Source organism: Camelina sativa, chromosome 6 (genome assembly GCF_000633955.1).
Source record: "Camelina sativa cultivar DH55 chromosome 6, Cs, whole genome shotgun sequence".
NCBI lineage: Eukaryota > Viridiplantae > Streptophyta > Magnoliopsida > Brassicales > Brassicaceae > Camelina > Camelina sativa.
The window spans coordinates 4,757,577-4,784,371 of NC_025690.1; the positions used below are offsets into that span (position 1 = coordinate 4,757,577).

The 26,795-nt window shown below is 36.3% G+C and overlaps 6 protein-coding genes and 1 non-coding gene across 8 annotated transcripts; 3 read left to right on the top strand and 4 right to left on the bottom strand.

The window, feature by feature from the left end:
• On the bottom strand, positions 375-3,958 carry LOC104698700. The gene is made up of 3 exons (XM_019246282.1): positions 2,278-3,958; positions 2,077-2,177; positions 375-851 (listed from the first exon to the last, which is right to left on the bottom strand). The coding sequence occupies exons 1-3, from the start codon at positions 3,956-3,958 to the stop codon at positions 375-377; spliced, it is 2,259 nt and encodes a 752-aa protein (XP_019101827.1).
• LOC104790407 lies at positions 8,347-9,450 on the top strand. Its single transcript, XM_010516157.2, has 2 exons — positions 8,347-8,891; positions 8,988-9,450. The coding sequence occupies exons 1-2, from the start codon at positions 8,454-8,456 to the stop codon at positions 9,147-9,149; spliced, it is 600 nt and encodes a 199-aa protein (XP_010514459.1). The 5' UTR covers positions 8,347-8,453; the 3' UTR covers positions 9,150-9,450.
• On the bottom strand, positions 9,601-16,070 carry LOC104790408 (golgin candidate 6). 2 transcript variants are annotated; one of them, XM_010516158.2, is made up of 20 exons: positions 15,833-16,070; positions 15,643-15,691; positions 15,258-15,307; positions 14,980-15,107; positions 14,834-14,886; positions 14,209-14,355; positions 14,035-14,108; positions 13,887-13,956; positions 13,662-13,715; positions 13,478-13,573; positions 13,210-13,260; positions 13,041-13,127; positions 12,831-12,944; positions 12,670-12,741; positions 12,180-12,365; positions 11,965-12,068; positions 11,766-11,814; positions 11,622-11,687; positions 10,770-11,537; positions 9,601-10,381 (listed from the first exon to the last, which is right to left on the bottom strand). In XM_010516158.2, the coding sequence occupies exons 2-20, from the start codon at positions 15,664-15,666 to the stop codon at positions 9,833-9,835; spliced, it is 2,742 nt and encodes a 913-aa protein (XP_010514460.1). In that variant the 5' UTR covers positions 15,667-15,691; positions 15,833-16,070; the 3' UTR covers positions 9,601-9,832. The 2 variants fall into 2 exon arrangements, with proteins under 2 accessions (XP_010514460.1, XP_010514461.1); XM_010516159.2 differs by having other exon boundaries at positions 9,833-10,381; positions 15,805-16,070.
• LOC104790409 (beta-1,4-mannosyl-glycoprotein 4-beta-N-acetylglucosaminyltransferase-like) lies at positions 18,808-21,314 on the top strand. Its single transcript, XM_010516160.2, has 2 exons — positions 18,808-19,172; positions 19,607-21,314. The coding sequence occupies exons 1-2, from the start codon at positions 19,110-19,112 to the stop codon at positions 20,714-20,716; spliced, it is 1,173 nt and encodes a 390-aa protein (XP_010514462.1). The 5' UTR covers positions 18,808-19,109; the 3' UTR covers positions 20,717-21,314.
• On the bottom strand, positions 21,751-24,072 carry LOC104790410 (uncharacterized CRM domain-containing protein At3g25440, chloroplastic). The gene is made up of 4 exons (XM_010516161.2): positions 23,984-24,072; positions 23,585-23,849; positions 22,984-23,385; positions 21,751-22,759 (listed from the first exon to the last, which is right to left on the bottom strand). Exons 1-4 carry the CDS (start codon positions 24,070-24,072, stop codon positions 21,887-21,889), a joined length of 1,629 nt encoding a protein of 542 aa, XP_010514463.1. The 3' UTR covers positions 21,751-21,886.
• TRNAD-GUC lies at positions 24,226-24,297 on the top strand. Its single transcript has one exon. It is a non-coding gene; the product is annotated as a tRNA-Asp (tRNA).
• Positions 24,364-26,789, bottom strand: LOC104790411 (serine/threonine-protein kinase HT1). Its single transcript, XM_010516162.1, has 6 exons — positions 26,555-26,789; positions 26,073-26,205; positions 25,768-25,963; positions 25,543-25,667; positions 25,305-25,463; positions 24,364-24,846 (listed from the first exon to the last, which is right to left on the bottom strand). Exons 1-6 carry the CDS (start codon positions 26,683-26,685, stop codon positions 24,520-24,522), a joined length of 1,071 nt encoding a protein of 356 aa, XP_010514464.1. The 5' UTR covers positions 26,686-26,789; the 3' UTR covers positions 24,364-24,519.

Consider the following 26,795-nt stretch of genomic DNA (forward strand, 5'->3'; position numbering starts at 1 on the left):
TTGATACTATCAATCGATCCAGACAGAAGTCGTGAAAACTAACTCAGAGCTGCTCCGGTCAAGTGCTCGGCAAAGACTTGGCATGCTCCAGCATCGTACTCTGCTGGGCTGAACTGCAAGGGACCAAAAGCTACCCCGAAATTGAGCAGAAAGTCTCGTGGGTTGGCTGTCCCGTCGTAGTAACCCAGCCTTGGCTTGACCGCTCGCTTCACTGGTGTGGTTGCAAGCCTTCTTGAGAATGGGGTTCGCTGAGTCGCCTCGAGCATGAGATCTACCTCTGGCGCTCTACTCGTTGCTTTATGAAATATAGTTTCCATTTCTTGCATCTTTTCCCTAATTTGCTTCAGCTCGGCATCCTTAGCGTTGTTGCTCTGCTAATCGATGCGCGAGTTGGGGTCGCGCTCGAGCCCGTCAGTTATCGCATTCGGCCTTGGCATCATTCCTGCTGAGAAGATATTCGTCGAACCTTGTCGAACGGCCTGGAGATGGTTGATTTCTTCCTGGGATTCGACCTGTGTTGCGGTTAGTGCATCCAATCGAGTATTGGTTCGCTGTTCCTGCTGGTCGAGGCGTGCTAAGATACCGCGGAATAGCTCATCTATGTTGGAGACGGGCTGGCTGTTGAGCAGGGTGAGTTGCGCTGGGTTCGGAGTCGGCTCTGTGGTCGTCGGGCTCGCTAGGTTTCTTGCGATGACGAACGTTTCTGGACTCTCCGTTGTGGCAGCCTTTCTCGGAGCGTTCGGGGTCGGGAGGACTGCATGTTCCACTTGATCCGCTGCCGGGGTTATTGTTCCCCCTGACGATCCGGCTTCCTTGCTTCCTTCTTTGGTGGTTATGGTCATCTCGTGTAGCTGTTGTAGGTCCGTTCTTCAAACTTTCAAAGAGAATTTCGACTTGGCTCCCCCTTCCTGGCGCGCCAAATTGTTGATGTCCATATCGGTCCAATTAGAGTATTTTAGTTCGGTATTTAGAGGGTCAAAGTTCTCTTTTATATATGAAAAGTCAGGCTAAAATTGATAACGACGAGCTATAAAATGACGAAAAGGAAACAATTAACGAACTGCGAGCTCGTCGAATCGATGCTCAGAGAACCGTTTCTCTAGTATAAATTTCCTCTCTGTTTTTTGTGTCCTTTCGTCGTACGCCGTACAATCACTATTTATAGATTATTGTGTCGGTTTGTCATCCAAAAAGACTAAAATACCTTGTTCGGCCTATTAACTCTTTTGGGTCTTTTCTGGGCTGGGCCTATTGTTGGGGTGAAATCCATCTCTAACACGTAGGAAACACCATATATAGAAGGGATCGTGTCAGAGCCAAAGCTCCATCGAGGCTCGGAAACATACACATGATCGCAGGATATGATCATCATGTTATAGTTGTCAGGTAATGTAATATGTAGGTGGACAAAGAATTGTCGTGAGTAGTGACAACAACAATCAATTCAAGCTCATAAAACACATAAAAAATTTACTTTCAAACACGGACGTTAACTACCACCTCATCAGCGTAAGTACAAAAGTTCCACTGAGTTACAAAAACTAGAATGGTGATGTTGGAAAGGTTGGTTTAGGTTCCTATGTTGATGACACGAATATGATTAGTTTCCAATTTATGATATATATTTTGAATTTGACATAAAACAAAAGAATGGAGGTGTAGGCTACAGTCAGCATGCGGAGAGACACTATTTGAAAAGATAAAAGCTTGTGATAATTTGCATAAACAAGTTTCATGAAAACGTAAGGAGAAGACAGAACAGGAAGCAAAGTGGAATCGTATAACTCCTACAAATCAATCAAGGAAAATATGAAAGAGTGGAAGAGATGGCTGCTTAAACATTAGGAGAAGAAAACATAAATCGTTTACTTCATGTAATTCCGATTTAGAAATTTGGTCTGGTTAGATGTTTTCCGTTGTGGTTTTGATTGGTGGTCTCGCAACTCCATCAGTCGTATTCTGATACCCACGGAGGACATCTGAACTTAACTTCGTAGTGCCTCTTACTGGATGGAGTTATGCAACAAAAATAAGAACAAAAATAAACATCTTTTCTTTCCTTGAGAATGAAGGGACCTGGGCAACGACAACGACACGTGTCGCAAAGCGGCCGTGAAGAGCTATTATTAGCCACCAATTTATTAGTGATTTCGACCTTTTCTCCTGGTTTGGCGTATCTGATATCCCCAACTACACAAAAATCATGCAAAGTGACCCCGCAATCATTACAAGTGTAGAACCAAGTCTTTGGATTTGTTTCTCTTTCGCAAATATCACACCAGTACTTGCCGCTTGCCTTTTCATCACCATAACATAGAGTGAGTGGATGATCATCATACCTTGGAAGCGTTACCGTTAATGGTAGAGTCGCGCAACGAAAGTCCAAATAGTAGTTGCATTTCTTACAGCCTATGACGACATCTCCTTCGTGGATGAGGCAGTTCTGGCACATCTTGACGTCATCGTCTTGTAGTTTGAGGTATAGTAATTGATGATCATGACCTCCATGGATAAATGGCACTGTAATCGAACTGCATAGTAAGTCAAAGTTTTGATTCTCATAATTTGTAGAGTACATGAACCCCTCGCAAGAAACTTGACGACAAGCTCGGCAAGCTTCTGTGTAGCGTTGACTTTGGAGGCAAAGAGTGAGAGGTTCTGGGCTCAGAAAATGTCGTTTCTTTTTAAGAAGATTAGCACACGTTTCATGGAGAATGAAACCGCAATCTGATTTTGAACATTTGTAGAATGTGTAAGAACCGATGGGACGAACACATCCTCCACACAAGCTGGTTTCTTCACCGTCTTTGCTGAGGCTCATGAGGTTATGTTCATGAGCGAAATGAGTGATTGTGTTGTCATCATTCCTTTTGAATGGCTCGATATCTTCGATATCTTCAGGTACTCCATCGAGCTCTTCCCCATCCCACACGTCGTCCCTTACTGCGCATAGTGAATGAATAGCATAACGAGGACAAAGAGAACAAGAATAGGCCCCACATGACCAATCAATATCTTCCCAACAAACTCCACATCTGGCTTCTCGAACACCAACAGGATACTTGTACGAAATGCGGTGGTCATGGTGATTGACGTGAATAAGACGTGGTAAATATGCGCACGTTTGATGAATCATGAAATCGCATTGATGACACAAATAAGGAGAACGGTCTCCTTTTGTCCCACAAGCATCACAAACGAAGGAGATCAGCCTTGGCATGAGTGTGAGTGTATGCTCATGGACCTTCAGATTTGAAAGAGCAACTGGTGGAGGATTGTCAATCGCACAAACCAAATCTAGATTGAACTTACACATATCACAATGGTATATGAACCTTCCAGTGTCTTCTCCACATAGATGACATTTTGGATCTGTGTAACCAGGAGCTCCTTCGGTAACAAGCTTAAGAGGGTGTCTGCTATGAGACGAGTGAGTGATCTCTGGTGTATTAAGTACGGAGACACATTTCTCATGAACCATAAATCTACAAAGAGGGCAAAGGTAGACTTTTCCCGAGGGCAAATCACACACTTCGCATTTCATATCGTCACCATAATAATCAAACATTAATAGAGGATGATGGTGCCACGGGAAATTCAAATTGGATCGAGCACACATGGCATCAAACATGCAATCGATATCCAAATTGAGTTTACAATCGTAACAATGACAAAGAAGGCGCTTAGTATTTTTACCGCAAATATGGCATTTTGGGTCGGTGTGATCAGGAGCTCCGGTTGTGAGAAGATTAAGACGATGTCCATCATGACAAGGGTGGTAGAATAGAGATTGTAACTTGAGCAAAAATTCACATTTCAAGTGAATATTAAACTCGCAAGAATCGCATGAGTAGGCATCACCATACGATCGATCGCAAGCACCGCATTCCAAACCATCACGATGCTCAACGATGGATAAATAATGCATGTGACCTCCCAACTTATAAATATAACCCATGGATCAAATTAGTGTTTGGGTAATTGCTCTTTGGTTTCGTGTAAACAATGGATCAATATAGTTGTTCCTTTATATACTTTAACTATACCAATGCTACTTGTTACATTTATCGACGCTGACAAATCTATAAGTCGTTAGTCTTTGTTTAATTTAAACACTTTCAGTCTTTGTTTAATTTAAACACTACTTAATACGATTGTCTGCCATGTTAGTTTTTATAACTTCTTTATTTTCTATGCTAAGCAATAGTCATGCTTTACTACTCCAAGCTATTAGTAGAAGCAATATACCATGGGAATTCGGATTTTCGTATTTTTTGGATTCAGATAATTTGGGTAGAAGAGTTTATTATTTGTTCGAGTTTTATCATTACTAGTTTATTATTTGTTCGGGTTATTTTTTTATTTTTTATTTATTAATTTTCTTTTGTATTTTTGAAATATTATTTGTTTTTATGTTGTTTGGAATCAAATATCATAATTAATAAAGTCTTTTTGTACTTGTCAATGGTATTTTTTTTTGTTTTAAGTATTCTCTAATTTGTTGTAGTTTTCAAAGTAAAAAATGAAGAAAAACTTAGATTTAAACAAATTGTGGTTACTGTAATTTTTGTCACACATTGATACGTGAGTCCGCATAAATAATTTTTTAAAAATATTAAATACTTAGATAAATAAACAATAAAATTTACTAAAATGATATATAAATAGGATGATATTGTATATAAATGTGATTTTGTTTTATTATAACTCGAACTTACTTAGTATATATCACTACCAAGTACAATATTTTGCCAATCAAGCTCAATAATTGAAGCCATCCAGTTTAGTTCAATTTTCCAATACAACATGATAAACCGGGATAAGATTTGTCTTTGTAAAAATTATTTGTGGACGTTGATTAGGTAGCTTGTTGACCTTAGAATAAAGTGTTTGTTTTAAATCATTGTCTCCTTCTCCACAAGATATCTTTTATAAAGCTTTGAAGTATTGTCCATGCTTAGGAGAACCAACAGCTTAAACCAAACATCTTGAATCACTTTCTGATATGAAAGTGGTGATTTTGTTTTTAATGGTGTTCTCTATATGGCATGTGACTCAGGTATCTGCTTTATGTTCTGTTTTCTTCTTTCCTTCCCTAGAATCATTTTTTTTTTTTGCAATTGATGGGCTTCTCCTTTCTTGCTTGTAGGGCGGTGATATTTCCTTTGGAGATGGCAGTGGTGGTGAGAGCAAGTACGGTGGTGATTTTGGAGATGAGAATTTTACACTCAAACATGATAGAGCTGGAATGCTTTCCATGGCGAATCGTGGTCCAAGACCAACAGCAATGGATCTCAATTCTTCATGCTCTTTGAAAAAAAACCACACCTTGATGAGTAATAATAACCTTTCTTCTCCTAGATTGTTGTTTTTGTTCTGTTGTTTCGAGACTTGATGTAATTCTCTCTCAATCAGTAAACATATAGTTTTCGGCTAAGTTGTTGAAGGATGGTCAACATTCAACCAAATGCAAAGGGTGGGGACCTTGATGGGAAACCTATTAGGCTAGTTAAAATTACAAACTTTGGTGAATTGAGAGAAAAAGGTAATGAAGTAAATTTTTTAATCTTGAGTCTCTACATTAATGATGCAGATTCAATCATACATTAATATTTCTGATTGTGAAGCCAAGGAGAATAAGCGATCATGACAAGAGCTCGGATAGAGATATTAATCATGGCATATGGGAAGAGAAACTGATATTTAGCATTGATCTTAAAATGTTATATTTTGAACTTGACAATATTAATTATCCTCAGATTTATCAACAACAAAAAAAAAAACAACTTCTGCACCGTTTTCTCCCAAAAATATTTTCACCAATCAGAATACTCACTGGAACTAGATAATAAGTGGATCCCACTAAAGGTAGTTGAAGGCGTTACATTGGTTTTCAGATTAATAATTTTTTGCAAATGTATAATTTTAACAAATATAACTGAAATAATTCTAATATAAGAGATTTTTGTTATTTAGTATTTTTGGATATAAAATATAACTAATATGTTTGTATATATATAATTGCATTTCATAGAATTCAGATAAAATCATTCATTACCGGAGAAGATAAAAAAAATTACTTGATTTCCTTGTATCATTGGAGATACTGAAACAAAACTTTACAAATCAGGAGAATCAAATATTGTAATTGGATGACTGATAAGCTACCCGGTGGTAATAATTATAAAATTCAAGACTGACTTTAATTTTTTTTTTTTTTTAATTTAAATCATAGTAGTAAATCTATCTTAACATTTTTTTAGTACATTTTTGTGCCAACTTTTTTTTTATCTTTGTATCAAAACAAGTCCCAACTAAATTCTCTACAATCCTTACAACCAAACACAACCATTTTCTTATTTGATAATATTAATTTCAGATTTCCTAAAATCTATCTACCTAATTTAAAGCAATGTGTTAAATTAAAAAAATAATTCTCCTTTCACTTTTATTTAATCTTCTATTTAATTATTTGAATTACTATTTAATACATAAAGTTAATAAAATATTAGATTTTTTATTCAGCATATGATATGATTCAAATTTTTATAAACAGATATATATTTTTAAAATCTATCTTAACATTTTTTAAGTACATTTTTGTGCAATAATCTTTTTTGAAATGATTTTCCAAAAAACCAAGGCCTTAAACACTATTAATCTAAAATCATTAAGGTTAATTATTAAAAACGGGCCGGTTTAATTTTATATGTTACAACCTGAAATTATTGAATCGGATCCCATTAATCGAAAACATAAATGATTAAAACCCGGATTATATTTACATTCTAAAAGTATATTATTGTCAAAAATGTAGCATTCGTTTTTATTAATTAATAATTATGTTAGTCGAAATAAGAAACAATACTGAAGATATACAGAAGATATGGTAATATTCTGGTTCTAATAAATCTATTTATAAGCCAAAAAAAATCGGCATTAATTATCAAGCATATGAGCATATATGTTAAGATTTCACCGTAGGCTAATGACTCTCCAGATTATTAATCCAATATACAAGTTCCTTAAAACTAGCAACACAATCAACTAAATCAAAAATGTTAAATATCTTTTGACATCATATAGTAACAAAATTAATTACATACGAGCATAATAATAGCATATACCTAATCAACCATTATGAAATATTTAAATTAAAGATCTTTCAATATTTTTTCTACTAACTCACACAAAACCCTCAAAAATTTCTTAAAGCATTATAAATACTTTGTTAAAAATAAAAAAATANAAAAAAAAAAAAAAAAAAAAAAAAAAAAAAAAAAAAAAAAAAAAAAAAAAAAAAAAAAAAAAAAAAAAACATTATGTCGTTGATGTCATTTCTCAAGTTTTTTGCGTATGAAGTGAAACCATGATATATATGTCATTCTTCGTTTAATAAATCATGTGGCAGTTTTATTTCTTTTAATTTCAATCTTGACTCTAGAGCATTAACTATAATTGCTTTTGTGGGTTATAAGGTGCATTTGTCGTGTGAACTCTTGTATCTCTATATACTTAAGTATTGGGAACTTTTGTAATCCTCGGTGTGAATCCAAACCGATCCAAGTAAGTAATCCTCCGTGGATTATTTACTTGGAGACAAGACAACCCGTTGCAGTTGACATACATGGTTAGTTACTATTTAGGAGTTACTAACCAATCATGCATTTGGAATAGAGAACCGACAAATATTTGTTTGTAAAAATTGTATAAAGGTTTTTGTTCCTTATAAATTAAATGTAATCTATTATAGTTTAATAATGTTATGGACATATAGATATATTAACAATACAAAAACTTATATTTATTTAAAACCTAAATATATTTACAAATACAGATGTAGTTTTTTTTTTTGTTTTTTTGTTACAGATGTATGTAATTTATTCATATAGTTATTTTAGCAAATTTGATTTTAATGATAGTTCATTTATTTTTGAAAGTATACACATTTATTTTTCTTTCAAATTCAACCCATATAATTTTATTAACAAGTACTATTAACTATTGTAAAAACACAAAAAAATGTATAACAGTGTAACATTGATATTACAAAACAAAGAAATTTACTATAGGGTAAATTTTGCAAATACAACAACATACAATATATAATATTGTAATATTTATATTAACAAACTAAAAAAGGTGATTATATTAGTATACTAATTTATTTAAATGATTTATGAAAATGAATGGGTAAATCCTAGTTAGTATTATGATCAATCGGTATATTTCCATTTTCTTGTGGGCCTAACTAAATTAAATGGGCCTTTAGTATTTAGCTAAATGGCTCATTATTATTTTTATTGATATCCCCCAGTTTTGATTATTATTGATTAGCTTGCAAAATCAATCTTTCAATTTCGAAGATCCAAAAAAAAGTCCATCTTCACCTTTTCTCAAATTCGCTCTACTCAGATTTTTTTTTTTCCCGCTCCACCGCATCTCGACGGCGAATGGACTCATCAATTCAGCCGTCAGCGATTACCGTAGAAGAATACGAAGATTTGGAACGTTTCCACGACCACGGCTTCGTTTACAAACGAAAAAAGCGATGCTGTATCGCCGACGCTTTAGAAACGTCAAAACCGCCGGATCCAGAATTAGATCGGGTGGTAGAGGAGAGAAATCTAAGGATACGGAAGAATAGAGCAATGAAGAAGCTCAAAAGGAAGCAACAGAGTGAGATCGAGCTGTGGGAGATTTTGTCGAACAGTTCGAATGCAATGCAAGAGAAAGCAGATCGGTTTCGAGCGACGCAACGAGGAGAAGGGAGGTTAAACGCGGACGAAACGATGTCGTTTCCTGAGTCCTCTACAACACAAAGAGGTCGAGAATTTGGCGGAGGAGATGCTTCTGCGCCGTCGTCTATGCTCGACGAACTTCTGTTTATGGTAATTAGGGTTTTTTTTTTTTTTTTTACTCCAATTCAACTAAAAATTTTGAAATTGGTTCGATTTTGAAAATTTGAAAATTTGAAATTTTGACAGGCGGAAGCACAAGAAGCGGTGATCAACGACTTCTTCAAGCAGTGTGAAGTTGTAGAGAACATATGTAGAATTGAAGAAGAAGAGAAGAAACAGTCCTTCTTTGATCTTCCCATATGGAGCTCACCAACGGATCTAATGACGTCGCTTTGTGATACTGATTAAATCCTTATCTGAGCTCTCTCTCTCTCTACCTTCCGTTACTTTTGTACAATGCCTTGTGTTGCAATTGTAGAGTGATTCTCTCTGTTAGGCTTAATTAGGGGGGAATGTTCTGTCCAGGATTAGGTTCGGTTTTGGCATTTTAATCAGTTATTATATCCTCTTAATTTTCATAAATGTGAATCCATTTAAGATATGGTATGTCTTTTCGGATTTTGGTTATTTTGGGGTTCAGGTCAGTTTGTCTTTAGATTGATGAATACCCTCTCGGAAGCTCAACAGTTATGTATCTATTTTTGCATTTCATCAAAAGATGTTTTATCACTAAATCGAATCTCTATAAATCATGAATGTTTTAAGGAAAACACAAGTAATCGAACTGGAATTACTTACTTGTTTGATTGTTTTAACAAAATATGAAGAAAAAGAAAAAGAAAAAAAAACATATTACAGCTGCAGTAACTTAAAAATCATATTTGTGGATGTTTCAATGTTAGAATGTATATGAATCTGCAACGCAAGACCATGTTTAATAAATTTAAGAGTTATAACTAAAAAGATTAAGCAACGACAATTTGTAAACATCAGATTCAGAATAAACCCACCCAGGACTGTACAAGTTCCATTGCCTGATGAGAAGAGCATTTTAGAGGACTTAGATCTCTACAACAACTTGTTCTCAATGGTCAGTCTTCTTCAGATTCCGCTTGAGCTTCTGATTCGTCCCCAATATCCTCTAAAAGCTTATCAACATCAACTCCTAATTCTATCAGCCTTGCGCTTAGCTTCTCGACTTTGCTCTCTTCTTGCCCCAAACATACTAACAGGTCGTTTAATTCGTCTTCGCTCTCTTTCTGAGCTTCTTTTCTCACCTCTTCCTTAATGGCTTCTATATCTGGAACCTCCATGGGATCTCCTCCTTTCAAGGCTTTCACTTCTTTTTCCAGATGGTAATTTGCCTGTTCTAGACTGTTGTATGCGTCCGAGAGGCTTTTTAGGTCTGACTCGAGTTTCGTAGCTATGTTCTTGTAACTTGATGCCTCGGATTCGATCTTGGCTTTTTCGGCTTTCGCTGTCTCTAAACGCTGAGACGTTTCTTGGAGTTCGCGTCTGATGCTTTCCATCTGAACCTTGTCCATTACTGTACTTGTTCTCTGCTCTGATCCTTCAGATTGCTCATTCCTGCCAGAACTGGCCAAGTCTTCTGCCAAACCAGCATTTCGAGCAAGAAGGTTCTGGAAAACACAGAGGTCACAACAACAATAAACTCTGTCAGGCACAGCTGATATTGAGATTTCTTTTTTCATCACATAAATTTAGAGACCTATTGTATGAACTGTTGTTTGATATCCCGCTGAGAACAAAAGACCCAATTCTTCATTATCCCACATCTTGAAAGAAACTTAGTGCTTCCTATATTCCGTTTTAGCAATGCTTCCTAATCCCAAATTTTTTTAGCAGGAACCCCTTAACTTCTCATCTATTATTAAATATCATGTTACTTGCGAAGACTCTCAAGATTATTCTTCTTTTAATGGCAATAAAACACCAAAATGGTATATTTCTCAAATATGCTAACTGTCTTATACTCAGTAGCATAGACAGTTGAGAAGAGGCACACACCTGAATCTCCGAGCACTGTTTCTCTATAAAGGCTTTCAAACGGTTGATGTAGTCTTTCTCATTTTCTCCGCTCTTCTGCTCCAAATCCGCTGGTACTACAGACACCTCACTTTTTGGCCGACTATACACATCCACGATTCTCTCCCTGATGTTACCTTCAAGGCTCTTCACTAAGCCTATGAAACTAGCATCAAACAAAGACAAGAGCATTGGGTGATCCTCATTCCCTTTAACCATCTCATCTGCCTCATCCCCCTCATTAATCTCGGCTTCACTAGGCGTGGCTGTTCTTGTCAACGGTTTATTACCCTGTGGAGGTTTCTTGGAGGGGGAGAAGATGAAGCTGTTCTGCATCTCTTCAAACTTCGAGAAGTATGATGTAAGCCCCATCTTCTGGCCCACAGCATCAACTACAGCAAAAGCATCTTTACCATTCTCAACTGATTTATTGTAAATGACGCATTCACCCAATAGAATAGACGCCAATCCCCTTATGCAAACTGTTGCAGCTGGGTCTGTTACCAGCCCAAGTAAAAACGTCAGGTGGTGGCGTGAATCTAAAAAGCACTGAACTGCAGCAGGGCAATCAACAGTCCATGTCACAAGCAGTTTTAAAATGATCTGTTGAATATATGATTTCCATAGTGTGCTTGATTTATCTTTGCTTTTCAAGGAAGAAGCAACGGCCAGGTATCTGACAATCCTCTGAAACAGAGGCTCTGGAGTTCCCATGGAAGGCATAGGTGATTCAAGTACGATTTTCAAAGCCTATTGAGTATCCCAAAAAGTCAGCCAATGCAGGACAACAAAATACTGCGGATAGAACATAAGGTAAAGTGGTGATTTCATTACCTTTTCCTTGCACCGAAGGTTGTCCTTCACAACATGAGAAAGAATGCTCGCTGCTCTGCAACACGTCTGTTTTCAAAAGAAAAAAATAGATTTAAGTTCTGGAATGCTTTTAAATTAATATCCAACAGGGAGAAACACTTTTACCTCAAGATCACCATCAGCTTCACCAGAACAAAGGCCTCGTAACAACATACTGACACACAAATAAAATTTGGATACGTTTTAGCACAAGAGCAGTAGCTCAAAATTGAAAGACCATGCAAACTCGCAATGAGAATGAAGAGTGAGATCCCTTCAAAACAAAACTGTGAAGGCTGCAGAAGAAAGGAAATAAAGATGATACCTTCCAAATGACATGTGAACATCATCTTCTAGAGGATCTCGGGCTGTGGGATGTGGTTGAGGTATCAAAGTCGAAGCTAGCATTGTTTGACCCTCGGGATTTTTCTGAAAATGTTTAGTGAATGAGATTGTAGATAAAGATGCAATCAGTATATCAGAATATGCAATCTCACATTAGACTATGAACTAAAAAATATAAGACAAAAAGTTTCAAACCTCACAGAACATCTTGAAAACGTAATCAGCTGCAACAAACTCTTGAATACTGGACGTCTGTAAAATGATCCGGAGGATGGAATTTAGTGCAGGTTCTACTAGCCGATCTTCACCAATAACTTTGCTAGCAAGGATATCACGGTTCTTGGGATGTCCATCAATCAGATCTCCAATGCATTTAAATGTCTAGCAGCAAAGAATCAAAAGTAAAAAGACCCATTAGAAAAGAAACATCAATAAAAAACTTGGACGACAGACAATCTCTAGAAGAAAAAAACTGCTAATAGATCACTGTAAGCATATCAGTTCCATGGTCAACCTAGAACAAGGTTCAACAGTTAAATTCTAGAATCTAAATGATACTATTTGAACTTGTTGTCAGTTGCGCAAATGAGCAAAGCAATTTTGATATACAATGCACTACGAATGATAACCAAAAAAAAGGGAAGGGACTAAAAGGACAAGACTTTACTAAAGAAGATTTGCTTACCATGCAGCGAACAGCAACAGGGGCCCATTGGCTTTCAACACCCAACATAAGTAGGTGATCTAGCAGTTTTTTCTGTTGTTGGATAAAAAAACGATAGGATTAGAAACATATTCGATCCAGTCCAAAAAGAGGAATCACAACGTTCGTATATCATAACAAACCTGAACTAAAACTGTTCTATTTGCCAGCTTGTTTGACTCTTTTCCAGGCTCCGTGTCTGCACCTCCCATGATCAGCATATTGATTGTCTCCAGTGCACTAAGTAGATTAACAGTCTACTGGGATTTTGTTCATTCAGAAGGACAACGATTAACAAAATTGCATGAGCTGGTAAATAAATCTAAAATTGGCGAAGCACTATATGATCTAACCTTTTGCTGGGTGAACTTATATGTAATCCCTCGTAGTTTTAGAATTGAAATGATGGGTTCAAAACCCATGGTTTCCCTTAGTAGTATCTGTACAAGTTCAAATATCAGTCTCTGATAGGATCCAGTAGATTAATCAGAAAAATTAAGACCAGAAACAAAGCTTCAAAACCTGGTTTGATGAACTGCTGCGAAGAAGATTGTTCAACAACTCCAGACAGTCCTGTAAATAAAGAACAAATTATTGCAAGTGCATAGGCAAGGAACTCAAAGTTAAGCCTAAGCAAGTAATGCCAAAGCATGCTGAAAGTGCTGGCAAAATAAATTCAGGGAGACAACATATAAGTGCCAATAATGTTTAGTCCTAATTTCGGAGAAGTGGTGGCTTCATAAATTTTCCTTTTTAAATGCCAAATATTTTTAAAAGAGCTAGTGGTCACCTGCACAACCACATCACCATCTGACCCCCCTTCCTCCTTAATGATGCTAAAAATCTTTTCAAATGCACCTTCAAAGACAACAATTTTTTGGATTTCCTACAAGTGGAAGGTCAATCAATCAATGGCTGCCTCAGCTTAAGGCATAAGGAAAGGAACAGCTACAAAGATAACCAGGAAGTCTCACCTCTGCTTCACGAGTCAAGTGTGTAAGAAGCAACAAAGCCTCATTCCGGATTACCTGTAAGGCATACACAAAAAAGAATAAGTTTACAAATACGATATTCATCCCGTGCAGAGTTCACGGTCTCATAACCTCCTATCTGAGGTTTACAGGAGGTTAATGAGATCAGACTCTTCTGCAGATTAATAGCAAGATCACACATATCCAAGATATTTAGTAGTTGTTTACCTCTCTATCCATTAGCATATCCATGAGTCGAGTTATACCGCGAGGAGTGGTCAAAATAGCTTCCTGCAACCTGAAGAGACAGTCAGCAAAAGTCTCTATAGCATATAGATAGAAAAATGACACACAAAGTACACCCTGAGATATATACCTGTTCTGAGAATTCATAAGCAGAGCTGTCAAAATCTGAAGAGTGTAATATCGAACATAGAAGTCTTCTTCCTCCTGTCATACCACCAGGAAAACAAGCCATGTGATGCACACATATAGAACGAACAAAACGAAAATAACTTTTCTACTTCAGACATATAGAGCAAACTCTAACCAGCAAACTTAAAAGAAGGGTTATATTTTCCGCTTCACGGGAGAGCAAGTCAGAGTTCATAAGAGCTGCATGGACTTCAGTCTTCGGTGCCCTTGCATGATCAATTGGCGTTAGAGCACCAAGAAGAGTTTCTAAGGCACCTCGAACCTGGATAGACAACAAGTCTATGAGTGTAAGAATAGCACTAAACAGTAACATCAACAAGAAATTTAATTACATACAGTGAATACTCCCAAGGTAAAACAAAAAGACATTTATAAGTCCAAATTTAAGAATCTTTGTTTAAAACAAAATCACTGAATAAAACTTCCCACATTTTCCCATTTCCGCCTCCTTTTTCTTATTGATTTGTCCCCTGGACTGGTGGACCTATTCTAATTCCAATATCTTCGGCTTAAGAGTTTGCAAGGACTACGAAAAATAGAATTAAACATGCTACTCTCCCAAATCTACTTAGTTTGAAAAAGACAAAATAAAGCTATATTTCTCAAATATTGCTTCAAAAAACGATACCAAATTTTCCATAAAGTGACGGAGGGTGCGCTAGGATCAAAGGACAAACAGCAGTATGCACAAACTAAGCGAGAACAAAAGATTTACAGAAAGGAAAAAAAGGGTACAGCACCATTTCAACATCATCTCGTTGGTCCTTTAGGATGCCCATTATCACAGGAAATCCTGAAATAACAGAATGTAAAATCAAAATTTGGATTAGAATCTCACAAGTCACAATCAATGAGACGCATGACAGAGAAAAAGAAATACACTTACCGGCTGCTCCAAAAGCTAATTGAGCAGCATTACTTTCTGCTACAACAGACTGAAGTTCTACAATAGCAGTTCTCCTATCGTCAGGCAAGGTACCATTACTTATACGATCGAGCAGGCGCTGAATGTAACTACAAAAATACACCAAATAAAAAATCCGATCCTCATCAATTAATTTCTCGAACAATTACAGGAGGCCATAATAGATACGACGTCCACGTTAGATAAAGGAACTTGCTACATCTCTCCACTCGCAGTACATAAAAGAGAAGAAACCGTACCTATCTTCATTTGAAGATTGATTGTCGCCAAAAACCATTCCAACAACCCCCTGCACAATTTTGTAAAACGAGTTAAGAACAAGCATAAAGACCGGAAATTTTTTGGAAATTTAGCCGTTAAACAACATGTCATGGATTACAAATATCTTATGAAGCTCTCTGCCACCTTCATAAATTAGTACACTACCACTCACTCTTCACACCTTTGAGAAACTAGTAAAAATCATATCGAAATCGACACCAAGCCAATGCAAAATAGACGCACCTCTAAAAAATTGCAGCTATTACGGAACTCATAAGAAAAAATATTGAAGAATACATGCATTTGAATCAAAACAGAAAGCTTAACAGCTGAATTAAGCTCCCAATCAGAGAAAATATTCACCTTATAACGGGAAGCCAAATCCATATCTCGTTAGCCACGAATAAATTACCTGAAAACGATAGAAATTGAAAAATTTAACAATGCAAAAACAACACAGAAGCGGAGAATAAGACTATAAAACCCTAGAACTCTGAAATTAATCACACAGAGGGAGAACAATACTGAAAATGGCGAGAATCGAACTGCTTACACAGGACTTAAGAAAGACGAACAAGATCGAAACAAGGAATACGAATCCTCCAGCCAATGAACCGTGATAGATCGCGCTTCGATCTCTTCTTCACAGAGCCTCTCTCTCTCTATCTCTCTTTTTTTTTTATTCACCTGACCGATCTGTTCAAGCAAAGTCAGAAGAGCTGATAAACCGTACGATCGTCACGATGAAATTGTTTTTTTACTTTAATTGGTGAAAGAGGAAGATCGATGATGTATTGTACTCACGCCGGCACCGGATGTTAGCTCCTGTAAGATTACTGAGATTATTAAGTTTCTCGAATATAGGCCCATTTAGGTCCAGTGGGCTTTAAGCCTAACCAGTTCAGGACAACTGTGGAGGTTCTTTTGGTGGATCGTCTTCTCTTAACCAGTTTAGGCATGTCGCATGCGGTTTTCCAGTTTAGGCATGCCGCATGCGGTTTTAGTTCGCTTTACTTTTCAGGACTTTTGGATTTTTTTTAAAATAGGTCTATTTGGAAAACAATTTTATTTGAGTTTGGTTTCTTCGGTTTGTTGCTTTTCGGGTAATATAAATCATTTGATCTATGGAATGACACGAACTTTTGCCCAAAAAAAAAAAAAGAATTCTAAAAAATAAGTCACATTCAGGGTCAAATTATTGGTATAGTTTGGTTTTTGTCAAATAAATTATAGAAAGAAAAAAAGAATTAACTGATTTTAATTAAAATTGAAGTCATTTAATATAATAGTATACATTTAATTTAAAATATTAGTTTTTTATAATTGAATTTGGGTTAGTTTGGTTTCGGTTTTCTACAATTCGAGTTCAGGTCGTTTTTATAATTTGTTTCCGTTCGGGTTGAGAATTTTGACTCGGTTCGGGATTTTTTCCATCCTAGTCTTATGTTTGTAGTGTTTCAACTCAAAATCTTGGCAAATATCAGTATCTAATCAATAGTATATAAAATCCACCTATAGAGTTGACAAAGTATAAAAACATTTACGTCACTCAAAGTAGCATGGTTAACAAAATTCAGTGGTCAGAAAACAAGATTTGAATTGAACCAATCAATAAAAGTTGGAGTTATATTATCTATACACTCTCTTACTTCTGTTGTGATACAAGACAGATAAACTAATACAATATAAAAATAATAAGTACTAATTTATTATTTTTAGGTTTAAAAAAAAAAGGAATTTATCATGTTTTACATATCTTTTACCAAAAAAAATAAGTACTATCTAATAAGACATCGTTAATTCGTGTCCGTGTTGTAATGGTGAGGTAGGTGAGGATCCGAATTTTATAGCTTAAGCTCATATAAATTTTAGATTCGATTCCACTTCGAACAAAGTTGATGTCGTGTAACCATCGGAGTTTTTTTAGTTTTGAGTCAAATATTTTAGTTTTGAGCCAATCACTTCACTCTTGGATTAGTCCGATTTGATCCAAACATTCGTGATTTGTTTTGATAGAAGAAAAATAAAAATAAAGAAGCCATCGATCGTTAGTGACAGAGACTTTACAAAAGACATATATAGAGACTTGTGTTTACCTTTGGCACGTAAAGTCTACGCTTACGTATATGTATCCTATGCCTCACAATACATGTTGTGAGTCGATTGGACGAATATATGGTGGTCGATCAAAACATAAAAATAATGGTAATTTACGTAAAAAGTTATTATATCCATACGATTCATGGTTGACAAGGCTAATAGTCATTTTTAAATGTATGATAACGATTCATTCTATAGCGATCAATGGGCTTAATTACGTTAGTCTAGAACACATAAACAATGAGAAACTGTTCAATTGCATAAATACAGAATCTTCAAATTTTTAAACTTGCTAGTTTATGTTTATGCATTTTTTATGCACTTTATTGTAAGTGAAACCTATGAAGCTTCAAGCTTATAAGTAAGGTTGAACCAAGAAAACATAAAAATTAATACTAGAATTTATACTTATAGCTTCCAATAATTAATGTATTTTGAAATATACAAACCTTATAGAGTTTTGGATGTTTCTAGACTTGCTTCACGTATTTTAACAAGACCATTGTAATATTTCAGACATGGCGACATTAATGAAAGAAAGTTAAGAGTTTGGAACTTTTCTAGGCCAAACCTAATAACGAAAACAATCACCACAACTAAATAATATTGCAACTGGAATAAACGAATATGCTTTGAAAATGAAGTGTCCAAATAAAAATCCAATATGAGTGGTGGTACTACATCGTCGGGGATGACGCATGTTCGTTGCACGTCTTGGAGTCTCTTTTATTATTTTTATTAATTAATAATTATTAAGAAGATACACTTTGAAAAATAGTCTAAAGTTACATCATCATTCATCCACATGTGTAATTGGATTATTTAGATTGATTCTATATATGCTTTTTACTTTTCATCAGTTAGGCCATAAGCGACGACAAGATCGCACATGTCTATTGCACATATTCAACTTTAGCTAAGAACTTGTACCACACAAATGTTTGTGATGTTCGGATTTTCATATTCGAGTCCTTGTCTACATAATGATGACAAACTCAGTTTTTTATTAATGAACGATCAAGTTATTTATGTACCATCTAACATGAAATGTTTAACTATACCGGATATATATAAAAAAAAACTGTGACGTTTTGAGGTAGGACTTAAAGATCGTAAACACGCACGGCTCGGTCGTCACTGACGATGCGGTGGCGGCCTTTAACCGTTAAAATACACATATCATTCAGATTTCAGACAAGACAAACGGTCTGAGTCACGGTTTTGTAAAACACAGCCCTACGCGTCTCAACCGTAGGATTTGATTACTTCATCCAACGGTTCTAAACGCGTTTTCTAAAAATAATTTGTAAACGCTGAAAACTGAAAGTTTCTTCGTAAAGTCGAAACCTTTTTTTATATAAAAATAAAAGAACGTTTTAAGAAAAGAACAAAAAAAACTCCGAATTATTATTTTTTTTTTAATTTTTCTTTTTTCTTGTGGAGAACATTAAAAACGAAATCTAGTGATTATTTATCGCCTTTTGTCTCTTTGGATTATCAGGTTCCCCAATTACTTTATAAAAGCTTCCATAATTCGATTCTTTCTTTTTTTTTCTTCGACAGAGATTGGGAAAAGAAAATACAAAAACAAATCGTAAGGAGTTCGAAATTTCCTATATCTCCGTTTCTGGGGCTTTTTTTTCTTCAATTTACGATTGGTCTTTTTTTTTTGGTCTGGGTATTTTAATTTGGGGATTAAACGTTTTGCATTAGACGTGAAAAAAAAAACCATGTCCGATGGATACTACAATTCGAAGAAGACTGATGATCTTTGCGAACATGTTTGTGGACAGGTTTGTTTCTTATGTGTTTTTTCTCCATTACACACTTACAAAAATTTTATATATTTTTTCTCATTATTGAATTCGATTTCTGTAAATTCGTCATGCACTCTGAATTTTTTTTGTTAATTGTCTCGAAGAACTTAATCGTGTTTATAAATTCACAATTTTTCTCGAAAAAAGATTGAAAATTGCAAACTTTTTTAATATTGATCGTATCTTATCTCTGATGATAAATTATGAAAGCTCTTTTTTTTTTAGTTTTGTTTTGGGTATGTAATAAAGTTAGTTTTTTTATTGGTCAGATTGTTTTCTGTTGCTTGAAAAGATCTTTGAATTTTTCCTACAATTATTAAATATAAAAGTAACAATTTTTTTCAATTTGATTTGTCTTTCTTGGAGGTTATTGTTAATTTTGTGTTTCATCTCTTATGAATTTGTTGTAGGGATCAAAAGCAGCAAAAACAATCTCAAGGCTTAAATGTGTTCTCAAAGGTTTTGATTTAAGAACATACTTGCTCCTCTTTGTGTTGATGCCGTTTGCTATCTTAGCAATCTATTTACACGGCCAAAAGTTCACTTATTTCTTCAGACCTCTTTGGGAATCACCTCCTAAGCCGTTTCAAACCATTCCTCATTACTACAATGAGAATGTTACTATGGAAGCTCTCTGCAGTCTTCACGGTTGGGGAATCAGAGAGTCTCCCAGACGTGTTTTTGATGCTGTTTTGTTTAGTAACGAGAAGGATCTTTTAACTGTTAGGTGGAATGAGCTTTACCCTTTTGTGACTCAGTTTGTGCTTCTTGAATCGAACTCTACGTTTACGGGTTTGCCTAAACCTTTGGTTTTTAAGAGCAATAAGGATCAGTTTAAGTTCGTGGAGCCGAGGCTCACTTATGGGACGGTTGGTGGACGGTTTAGGAAAGGTGAGAATCCGTTTGTTGAAGAAGCTTATCAGCGTGTTGCCTTGGATCAGCTTCTTAGGATAGCTGGCATTGAAGAGGATGATTTGTTGATTATGTCGGATGTTGATGAGATACCGAGTGCTCACACGATCAATCTTTTGAGATGGTGTGACGATATACCTCAGGTGCTTCACCTTCAGTTGAAGAATTACTTGTATTCTTTTGAATACTATGTTGATAGCAAAAGCTGGAGAGCGTCTATTCACCGTTACAGTCCAGGGAAAACACGGTATGCTCATTTCCGTCAGGGCAATGTTCTGTTAGCTGATTCTGGTTGGCACTGCAGCTTCTGTTTCCGTTATATAAGCGAGTTTGTATTCAAGATGAAAGCTTACAGTCACTCAGACCGTGTCAGATTCTCTCATTACCTGAATCCGAAGAGGATTCAAGATGTTATTTGCAAAGGAACTGATTTGTTTGATATGTTACCAGAGGAATATACATTTAAGGAGATTATTGGCAAAATGGGACCTGTGCCTCGGTCTTATTCAGCTGTTCATCTTCCTTCATACCTGCTGGATAATGCTGAGCAGTACAAATACTTGTTGCCCGGTAATTGCGTAAGAGATAAGCAGACAGGGTTTAAGTGATGAGCACATTGAACGTGTTCTTGTTTAGTCTTAAACTTCAAGGCCTTAGCATCATTCTTGAGAGGAAAGGTGCAATCTTTTTGCCTAAAAGAGAAGAAATGGAAGAAAGTAGTTTGATACTTTGCTGAGACACGGATATAACCTAAAAGCTGGATTCAGTTGGTGGATTCTGAGGATTTTTTTCCATCAGTTTCTTTTGATACAGGAGGGTTTGTGAGAAAAAAGGAGCTTACTTTGAGTTAGAGCTGCACAACACTTCCCAGGTTTTTTCAACAATGGGAACATATGTTGTTGCCTAAGGCTGATTGATTGATTTAGTAGTATAGCAGTTTCAGGGTTCATTTGTTTATATAACTTTTTCTTCATTGTTCTGAGTTTAGTTCTGGTTATATCAGTTATTCTTATAAAACTGTCTCCTTCTATCTATTAATGCCTTCTTAGCTCTGATCAATTTTGACTCAGTATGACACAACAAACATTAGTTTCTTGCTTCCGTTTCTTGGTTGCAAAAAGTTATGTTCTTTTTAAGCTTAAGCTGTTTTGTATTGTGGTTGTCAGATTCTGGATTGTTCTGAGCTAATCTCTTTCTTTAAGGGTATTTTTGGGGTCAAGCAATGCTCAGAAGACGCTGATGCGTTACTTTTGAATGCCAACTTAGCAATGAATCAAGATGCAAAAGGGCATATAGAATCCTTTGCTTTCAAGTTAAAATTTAAATGTGTTATCTTCAGAAGGAATCTTGCACTTATCTGCCATGTGTGTGTGTTTATTCATGAAACTGCTTTGAACAGATGCTCTATTAACTTTAAAGAGGAGGTTACCCTGTTGTATACGTATAGTGTCATAAAGCCAATCTCAAAAGTGGACTTCTACAACTTCGTAAAGCATTTGGAGAAATCGGTCAAATGCTGAAATTACTGTTTCTTTTACAAATCATCTTAATTTGCCTCTGTAATACCAGAATCTGAATTACAAATGCGAAGAACAGAGTTTGGCGTATAATGTTCTTTATCTTTCACTGAACTATCAGAAACTGAACTTAACAATAGATAGATCAGCCTTCAATATTCAGACCAGAGTTTAACATCTCTCAGTTTCTCATTTGATAATTAGGCACCAATGAAGACAAATAACAATATCAGAAACTCTGTGATCTTGTAGTCTTCGTTTCTAATCACTATCCCAATCCTCATCCCTCTGTTTTCCACTTTTAGTCTTTGAATTGTTGATTGAATTACTGTTCCTGAATCTTGGTTGTTTAGATGCTGATATTGTTCTGTTTTCATCCTCGTCATCATCACTGCTCGAAACATAATTCGCCGGTGGTGCATCTTCTTCATCTTCTGATTCCCACATTGTGTTATCAAGATCACTCAATACATCGTCATCACTCCTCACTTGAGGTCGAGGTCGAGGGTCGGCGCTTCTTCTCTTAAAATCCTCTCTCGGCCTTCTTGTGTTTGTGTTTGATGATGATCTTGCTCTATCAAATCTCTTTGGAATTTCATCATCATCATCAGAATCCATTTCCCCGTCATCATCTTCATCGCTATCGCTGGGCCTCCTCTGGCTACTACGTGAATCCCTTTCATTTCTTCTAAAGCCATGACTTGAATCTCCATAACTACGCAATTCAGGTGTTCTGCTTCTTCCTGCAAACTCCTCTCGGTTCCAATACCTTATCCGACCAGATTCTTCTTGCTCAGCAGCTTCCTCTTCCTCCCACTCCTTGTCTGCTGCTTCTTCTATCTCAGCTATGAATCTGTCTAGCTCCTCCTGGTCACTATCTTCATCGCCCGGTTCTGATTCTTCAGTATTTTCAATACCAGCGCCTCGTTCTGATTGTTTATCTCCATGGAAGACGTAAGGGCTTCCTTCCTTTTTGTCGATTGCATTGAAGAATGTTGAGGCAACTCTCTGGATACTAGCCATGGCAACCGGATCTTCAGGGTTAACACCCATTCTCCGTAGCTGCTGTTCTGTTTTCTTTATGTTCAGCTTCTGAGACTCAAGCGCTTGTTCAAATCTCGCTTTGAATAAAGCCTGCAAAACATAACACTTGTTAGAGCAAGCCACACTTCAATGATTCATAAATCCTAAACCTAAAGATTGTCTGACCCAAGGATGTCGTTAACATAACTAAAGATTCCTAACACAGATAGATCGACCTAAGTTCAATTCTTAAGACTGATATCAACTAACCACATGATCCTCAACTTTTAAGGATGAAATCAAGAACCTGAAACTTTATATCCAAAGATTTATACCTTCCGCTTTGTGAGGGTGTTAACAGGGATTAAGTTCTTGGGCTGCCGGTAGTTTCTACCACGAAACATAATAATAGTTTTCACATTATGTATGTTAATCACTATCCCGCCGCTCAGTCTTGCTATCATGCTTGCCATCTCTTTAATCTTTTCCTTAGGGAAGTTATCACAACAAACTTGCACAGTCTCATGAAACTTCCAGTGCATATGCATATTTTGCACCACTCCTCCAAAGACTCCACGAACACCAACAGGAACATAGTTTTTATTCTTGAAACCAATTTTCTTGAACGCTTGTATCTGCTCGGATGTGAAAAGCTCGGGATCATGCACGGGAGACGGTAGCTCAGGAAGATCATACTTCTTAAGCTTTTGCAACAAAAGCGCAACTTTCTTCTTCGCCTGCATCAAAGAGAGACATCAGCAAACTCAACTCTCTGATACACTTCACCGTGTAGGAACCATAAATAATCCAACTTTCATATACAAACTACACAATCACAAGCTTTTTCACAGATAAAGTCTCAAACTTTAACAAAAATATGAATGCAAAGCACAACAAAGAAGACATATTCATGGAATAGTATCAATCAATATTTACCCTTTTGAGGTTGTAAATGAGCCGTTCTTCATCAGTCATGAGTTTCTTCTTCAACTTCTTAGCTCTCCTAATCTCTCTTAACGTCTTACCAGACTCTTTCCGCATTCTACTCTCAACTTTGCTCCTCATACTCCTTCCTCTCGATGTTGACATACCTCGAGACCATCCTTTAAACACATGATTCATCAATGGCTGAAACGAATTGGGATTACCTTCACTTGAGCTACCATTGCTCGTAACAGGACTCGATGATATAACCCGATTCCTTCAAGATCAAATTCGAATTATAAAGTTATAAACTTTAGAGGATTTTAAACGAATATAGGAGATGGTTATTGAGTAAATCTCAGTAATCAGAGAGAAGAGAGGATCAGAAAAGGAGTTAGAATCTGAACTTACCTAATACATGAATCGGATTGAAGGAGAGAAGATATAGACCATTTACAAGTTCTCGAGCAGTGTCTCGAGAGACTCCTCGTGACGAACATTTGGCTTCTGCAAAACGAAATGGCAAATATTTCGAACAAGAGAGAACGAATCTGTTTGCTAAGCTCCTCCTCGCAAAGGGTTTGAGGGTTTTAGAAGACGATCCAAAATTAGTATCATATAAATAGGTTATTTCTCTAAAACGAACAACAAAAGTCGTTGTAGTATAGTGGTAAGTATTCCCGCCTGTCACGCGGGTGACCCGGGTTCGATCCCCGGCAACGGCGTATTTTAAAATTTTGAACCTTTTTTAACATTTTCAAATTTACTTAACACTAGAAAAGTCTGTCAAGTACACTGAAAGTTTTATACACTGAACAATAAATTTTCTTGTTACTGTGATCTAAATTCTAAGGCTTGATACATTATACTTTTCATCATAAACACTTCCCTCCTCTCCTTTCTTTACAGATTACAACCAATACAATATATAAATTGATCATCATCATCTATGAGCAGCAGAAGAAGAAACTTCCTTTAGTTTGTTTCTCTGATGAATCAGCTGTGTTAACTGTTTGACGAGAGGCATCTCCATCTCTGACAGACATCAGAGAGCAAGTTCCGGGGGATTCCGGTGATAAGACTATGTTTTCTGAAGAGAATACTCGTCGGTTCGGTGGAGGAATGATCTGTGGCGCCGAAACTGTGGTGAGGTAACGGAGGAGCATTTGAATTATCTCAGTGAAATTTGGCCGTTCGTTAGGATCTTCTTTCCAGCATGAAGTGACAATCATCTCTAAATCCCCTGGTAAATCCTCTGCACTTGGCCTCAAGTTCTATTGAAAAACAAACACAAAATTAGTCACAATGGTGGTTTCAATTCCTTACCTTTGTTATTGAATCAAATTCTTATCCAAGACACGACCATCTCTGCCACAAGAATCCAGGGATCTTTCAAACAAGTAAAGACCAAATGCAGAAAGACCATCAGAGGTACAAGGTTCAATTACTTTCAGTCTGGTTTCTATTTTGAGCTTTTCAAACTTTCCATTTGTGAAAAACATAGAAACTATAGTAAGACTTAGCTTAGTGTAGTTATAATTCAGTTTTTAAACAAATTTCTATCCTTAAACAAACCATAATCGGATTGGTTTTCTGGTTTCAAACTCCAAAATCTGAAACCAAAACCGATTTTTATCTGATCAAACCAAACCAAACCAGACCAAGCTCAGATCAGTTAATAATTCAGTTCTGCTACAGAACCGGTTTAATGGATTGAGAGGTGTGTAAGTACCTTGAATGCAGCAGCATAGGCTGCTTGTAGATTGGACATGCCTTCAAATGGTAACTTGTTGAGAATAAGTTCCCACAAGACAATGGCGAAGCTGTAAGCATCTACTTTATGATTATAGTGTTTCTTCTCTCCTTGCCTTAACGTAACCGTACTGTAAAGCTGTTTCATTCATTTTACCAGATAAGGGAATCGCAAAAAGAAAGAAGAAAAATTCCGGGGTTAGTAGTAAAATAGCTACCTCAGGGGCCATCCATCGGTATGTACCAGTCTCTGCGGTCATCATTTCGGTTAATGATTCTTCTCTAGCTAAACCGAAATCAGCGAGTTTCACTGTCTTATGATCCGCTGATAAGATCAAATTCTCTGCAAATGCAAATAAGATAAGTCTTTTCCATATATATATATATATACTTAAGAAGTAAATGTTTTTATTTTCAGACCTTTTACATTTCTTTCCATTTACCTGGTTTAAGATCGCGGTGAATGATTCCGTGGGAGTGTAAACATTCCATTGCGCGAGCAATGTCAAGAGCAAACCCTACAGCCAAACGAATGTCTAAAAGCTTTGGCCGCAAGCTCACTAGATATTTACGCAATGTACCGCCAAGTAGAAGCTCGGTAACTATAACCATCATGGGCTCTTTGCACGCTCCAATGAACTATACGAAAACCATTTTTCCCAAACGTTTATGATTACAAGCCAATACTTGGTTAGCCAAATGAACAGGGTTTGGGAATCATAAACAGAAACAAAAAAAGAGGCCAAACCTTGACTAAATTCTTGTGCTGGACTTTAGACAACATAGCAATCTCTCTAGCAAACCGGTTATCTCTTTTAGCAATCTCTTCAGGGGATTCACCGCTTTTAATAATCTTAATCGCCACTATTTGGTTTCTATACCTAAAACAAACAAACAAAACACATTTTTCAATCCATCAAACAACTTCTCCAATCATCATCAACCATTCTGCAGAAACAGAGAATCTACAAGAAACACAAACATAAATAGTTGTCTGATCCTATAACTCAATCACAATAAAAAAAAAAGGTTCGCTTGTGCTTCACATACGCTAAAGATTCAAACTTTTTTCTCAAGACCAAGTTCTTCTTATTCATACACTGTTCTTCTTTAATCCAACAGTTGAAAGAAAACTCAAAACAAGAGTTCTGAAATTTTGCTCTGTAGCAAAGCAATGATTGAACGGATTTTTTTTAAAAAAGACAGTTTTTATTGGAAGTCAAAGCTTACTTTCCCTCATAAACTTTGGCATGAGCACCTTCACCGATCTTAGGACCAACAAAGAGATGACGAGGATCAACAAGCCATTTAGGATCCAATTCCAACTCTTCGTTTGAGTAAAACCCACTTGCAGATCCCATTCCTTCCCCCACAAAAATCAAAACCCAAAACAAAAGAAGAGATTTTTTTCAACAAAACACAAACCCTAGCTGCTTAATATGTCAAAGCTGGGCCCTTTTTGATTGATTAA

What these genes read in the sequence shown, in the direction of transcription:
- LOC104790411 (XM_010516162.1), bottom strand. Translation starts at nt 26,685, where the DNA reads ATGGGATCTGCAAGTGGGTTTTACTCAAACGAAGAGTTGGAATTGGAT. An exon ending in AGCACAAGAATTTAGTCAAG is followed by an intron (nt 25,964 to 26,072) that starts GTTTGGCCTCTT and finishes GTTTTCGTATAG; the next exon opens with TTCATTGGAGCGTGCAAAGA. An exon ending in TCACCGCGATCTTAAACCAG is followed by an intron (nt 25,668 to 25,767) that starts GTAAATGGAAAG and finishes TTGCATTTGCAG; the next exon opens with AGAATTTGATCTTATCAGCG.
- LOC104790408 (XM_010516158.2), bottom strand. Translation starts at nt 15,666, where the DNA reads ATGGATTTGGCTTCCCGTTATAAG. An exon ending in GTTCACATGTCATTTGGAAG is followed by an intron (nt 11,815 to 11,964) that starts GTATCATCTTTA and finishes TTTGTGTGTCAG; the next exon opens with TATGTTGTTACGAGGCCTTT. An exon ending in ACCTTCGGTGCAAGGAAAAG is followed by an intron (nt 11,538 to 11,621) that starts GTAATGAAATCA and finishes GATACTCAATAG; the next exon opens with GCTTTGAAAATCGTACTTGA.
- LOC104790410 (XM_010516161.2), bottom strand. Translation starts at nt 24,072, where the DNA reads ATGTTCGTCACGAGGAGTCTCTCGAGACACTGCTCGAGAACTTGTAAA. An exon ending in CAATCCGATTCATGTATTAG is followed by an intron (nt 23,850 to 23,983) that starts GTAAGTTCAGAT and finishes TTGATCTTGAAG; the next exon opens with GAATCGGGTTATATCATCGA. An exon ending in ACACCCTCACAAAGCGGAAG is followed by an intron (nt 22,760 to 22,983) that starts GTATAAATCTTT and finishes TATGTTTTGCAG; the next exon opens with GCTTTATTCAAAGCGAGATT.
- LOC104790409 (XM_010516160.2), top strand. Translation starts at nt 19,110, where the DNA reads ATGTCCGATGGATACTACAATTCGAAGAAGACTGATGATCTTTGCGAA. An exon ending in GCGAACATGTTTGTGGACAG is followed by an intron (nt 19,173 to 19,606) that starts GTTTGTTTCTTA and finishes AATTTGTTGTAG; the next exon opens with GGATCAAAAGCAGCAAAAAC.
- LOC104790407 (XM_010516157.2), top strand. Translation starts at nt 8,454, where the DNA reads ATGGACTCATCAATTCAGCCGTCAGCGATTACCGTAGAAGAATACGAA. An exon ending in TCGACGAACTTCTGTTTATG is followed by an intron (nt 8,892 to 8,987) that starts GTAATTAGGGTT and finishes AAATTTTGACAG; the next exon opens with GCGGAAGCACAAGAAGCGGT.
- LOC104698700 (XM_019246282.1), bottom strand. Translation starts at nt 3,958, where the DNA reads ATGGGTTATATTTATAAGTTGGGAGGTCACATGCATTATTTATCCATC. An exon ending in GGCAAGCGGCAAGTACTGGT is followed by an intron (nt 2,178 to 2,277) that starts GTGATATTTGCG and finishes TGGGGATATCAG; the next exon opens with ATACGCCAAACCAGGAGAAA. An exon ending in GTGTCGTTGTCGTTGCCCAG is followed by an intron (nt 852 to 2,076) that starts GTCCCTTCATTC and finishes GACCTACAACAG; the next exon opens with CTACACGAGATGACCATAAC.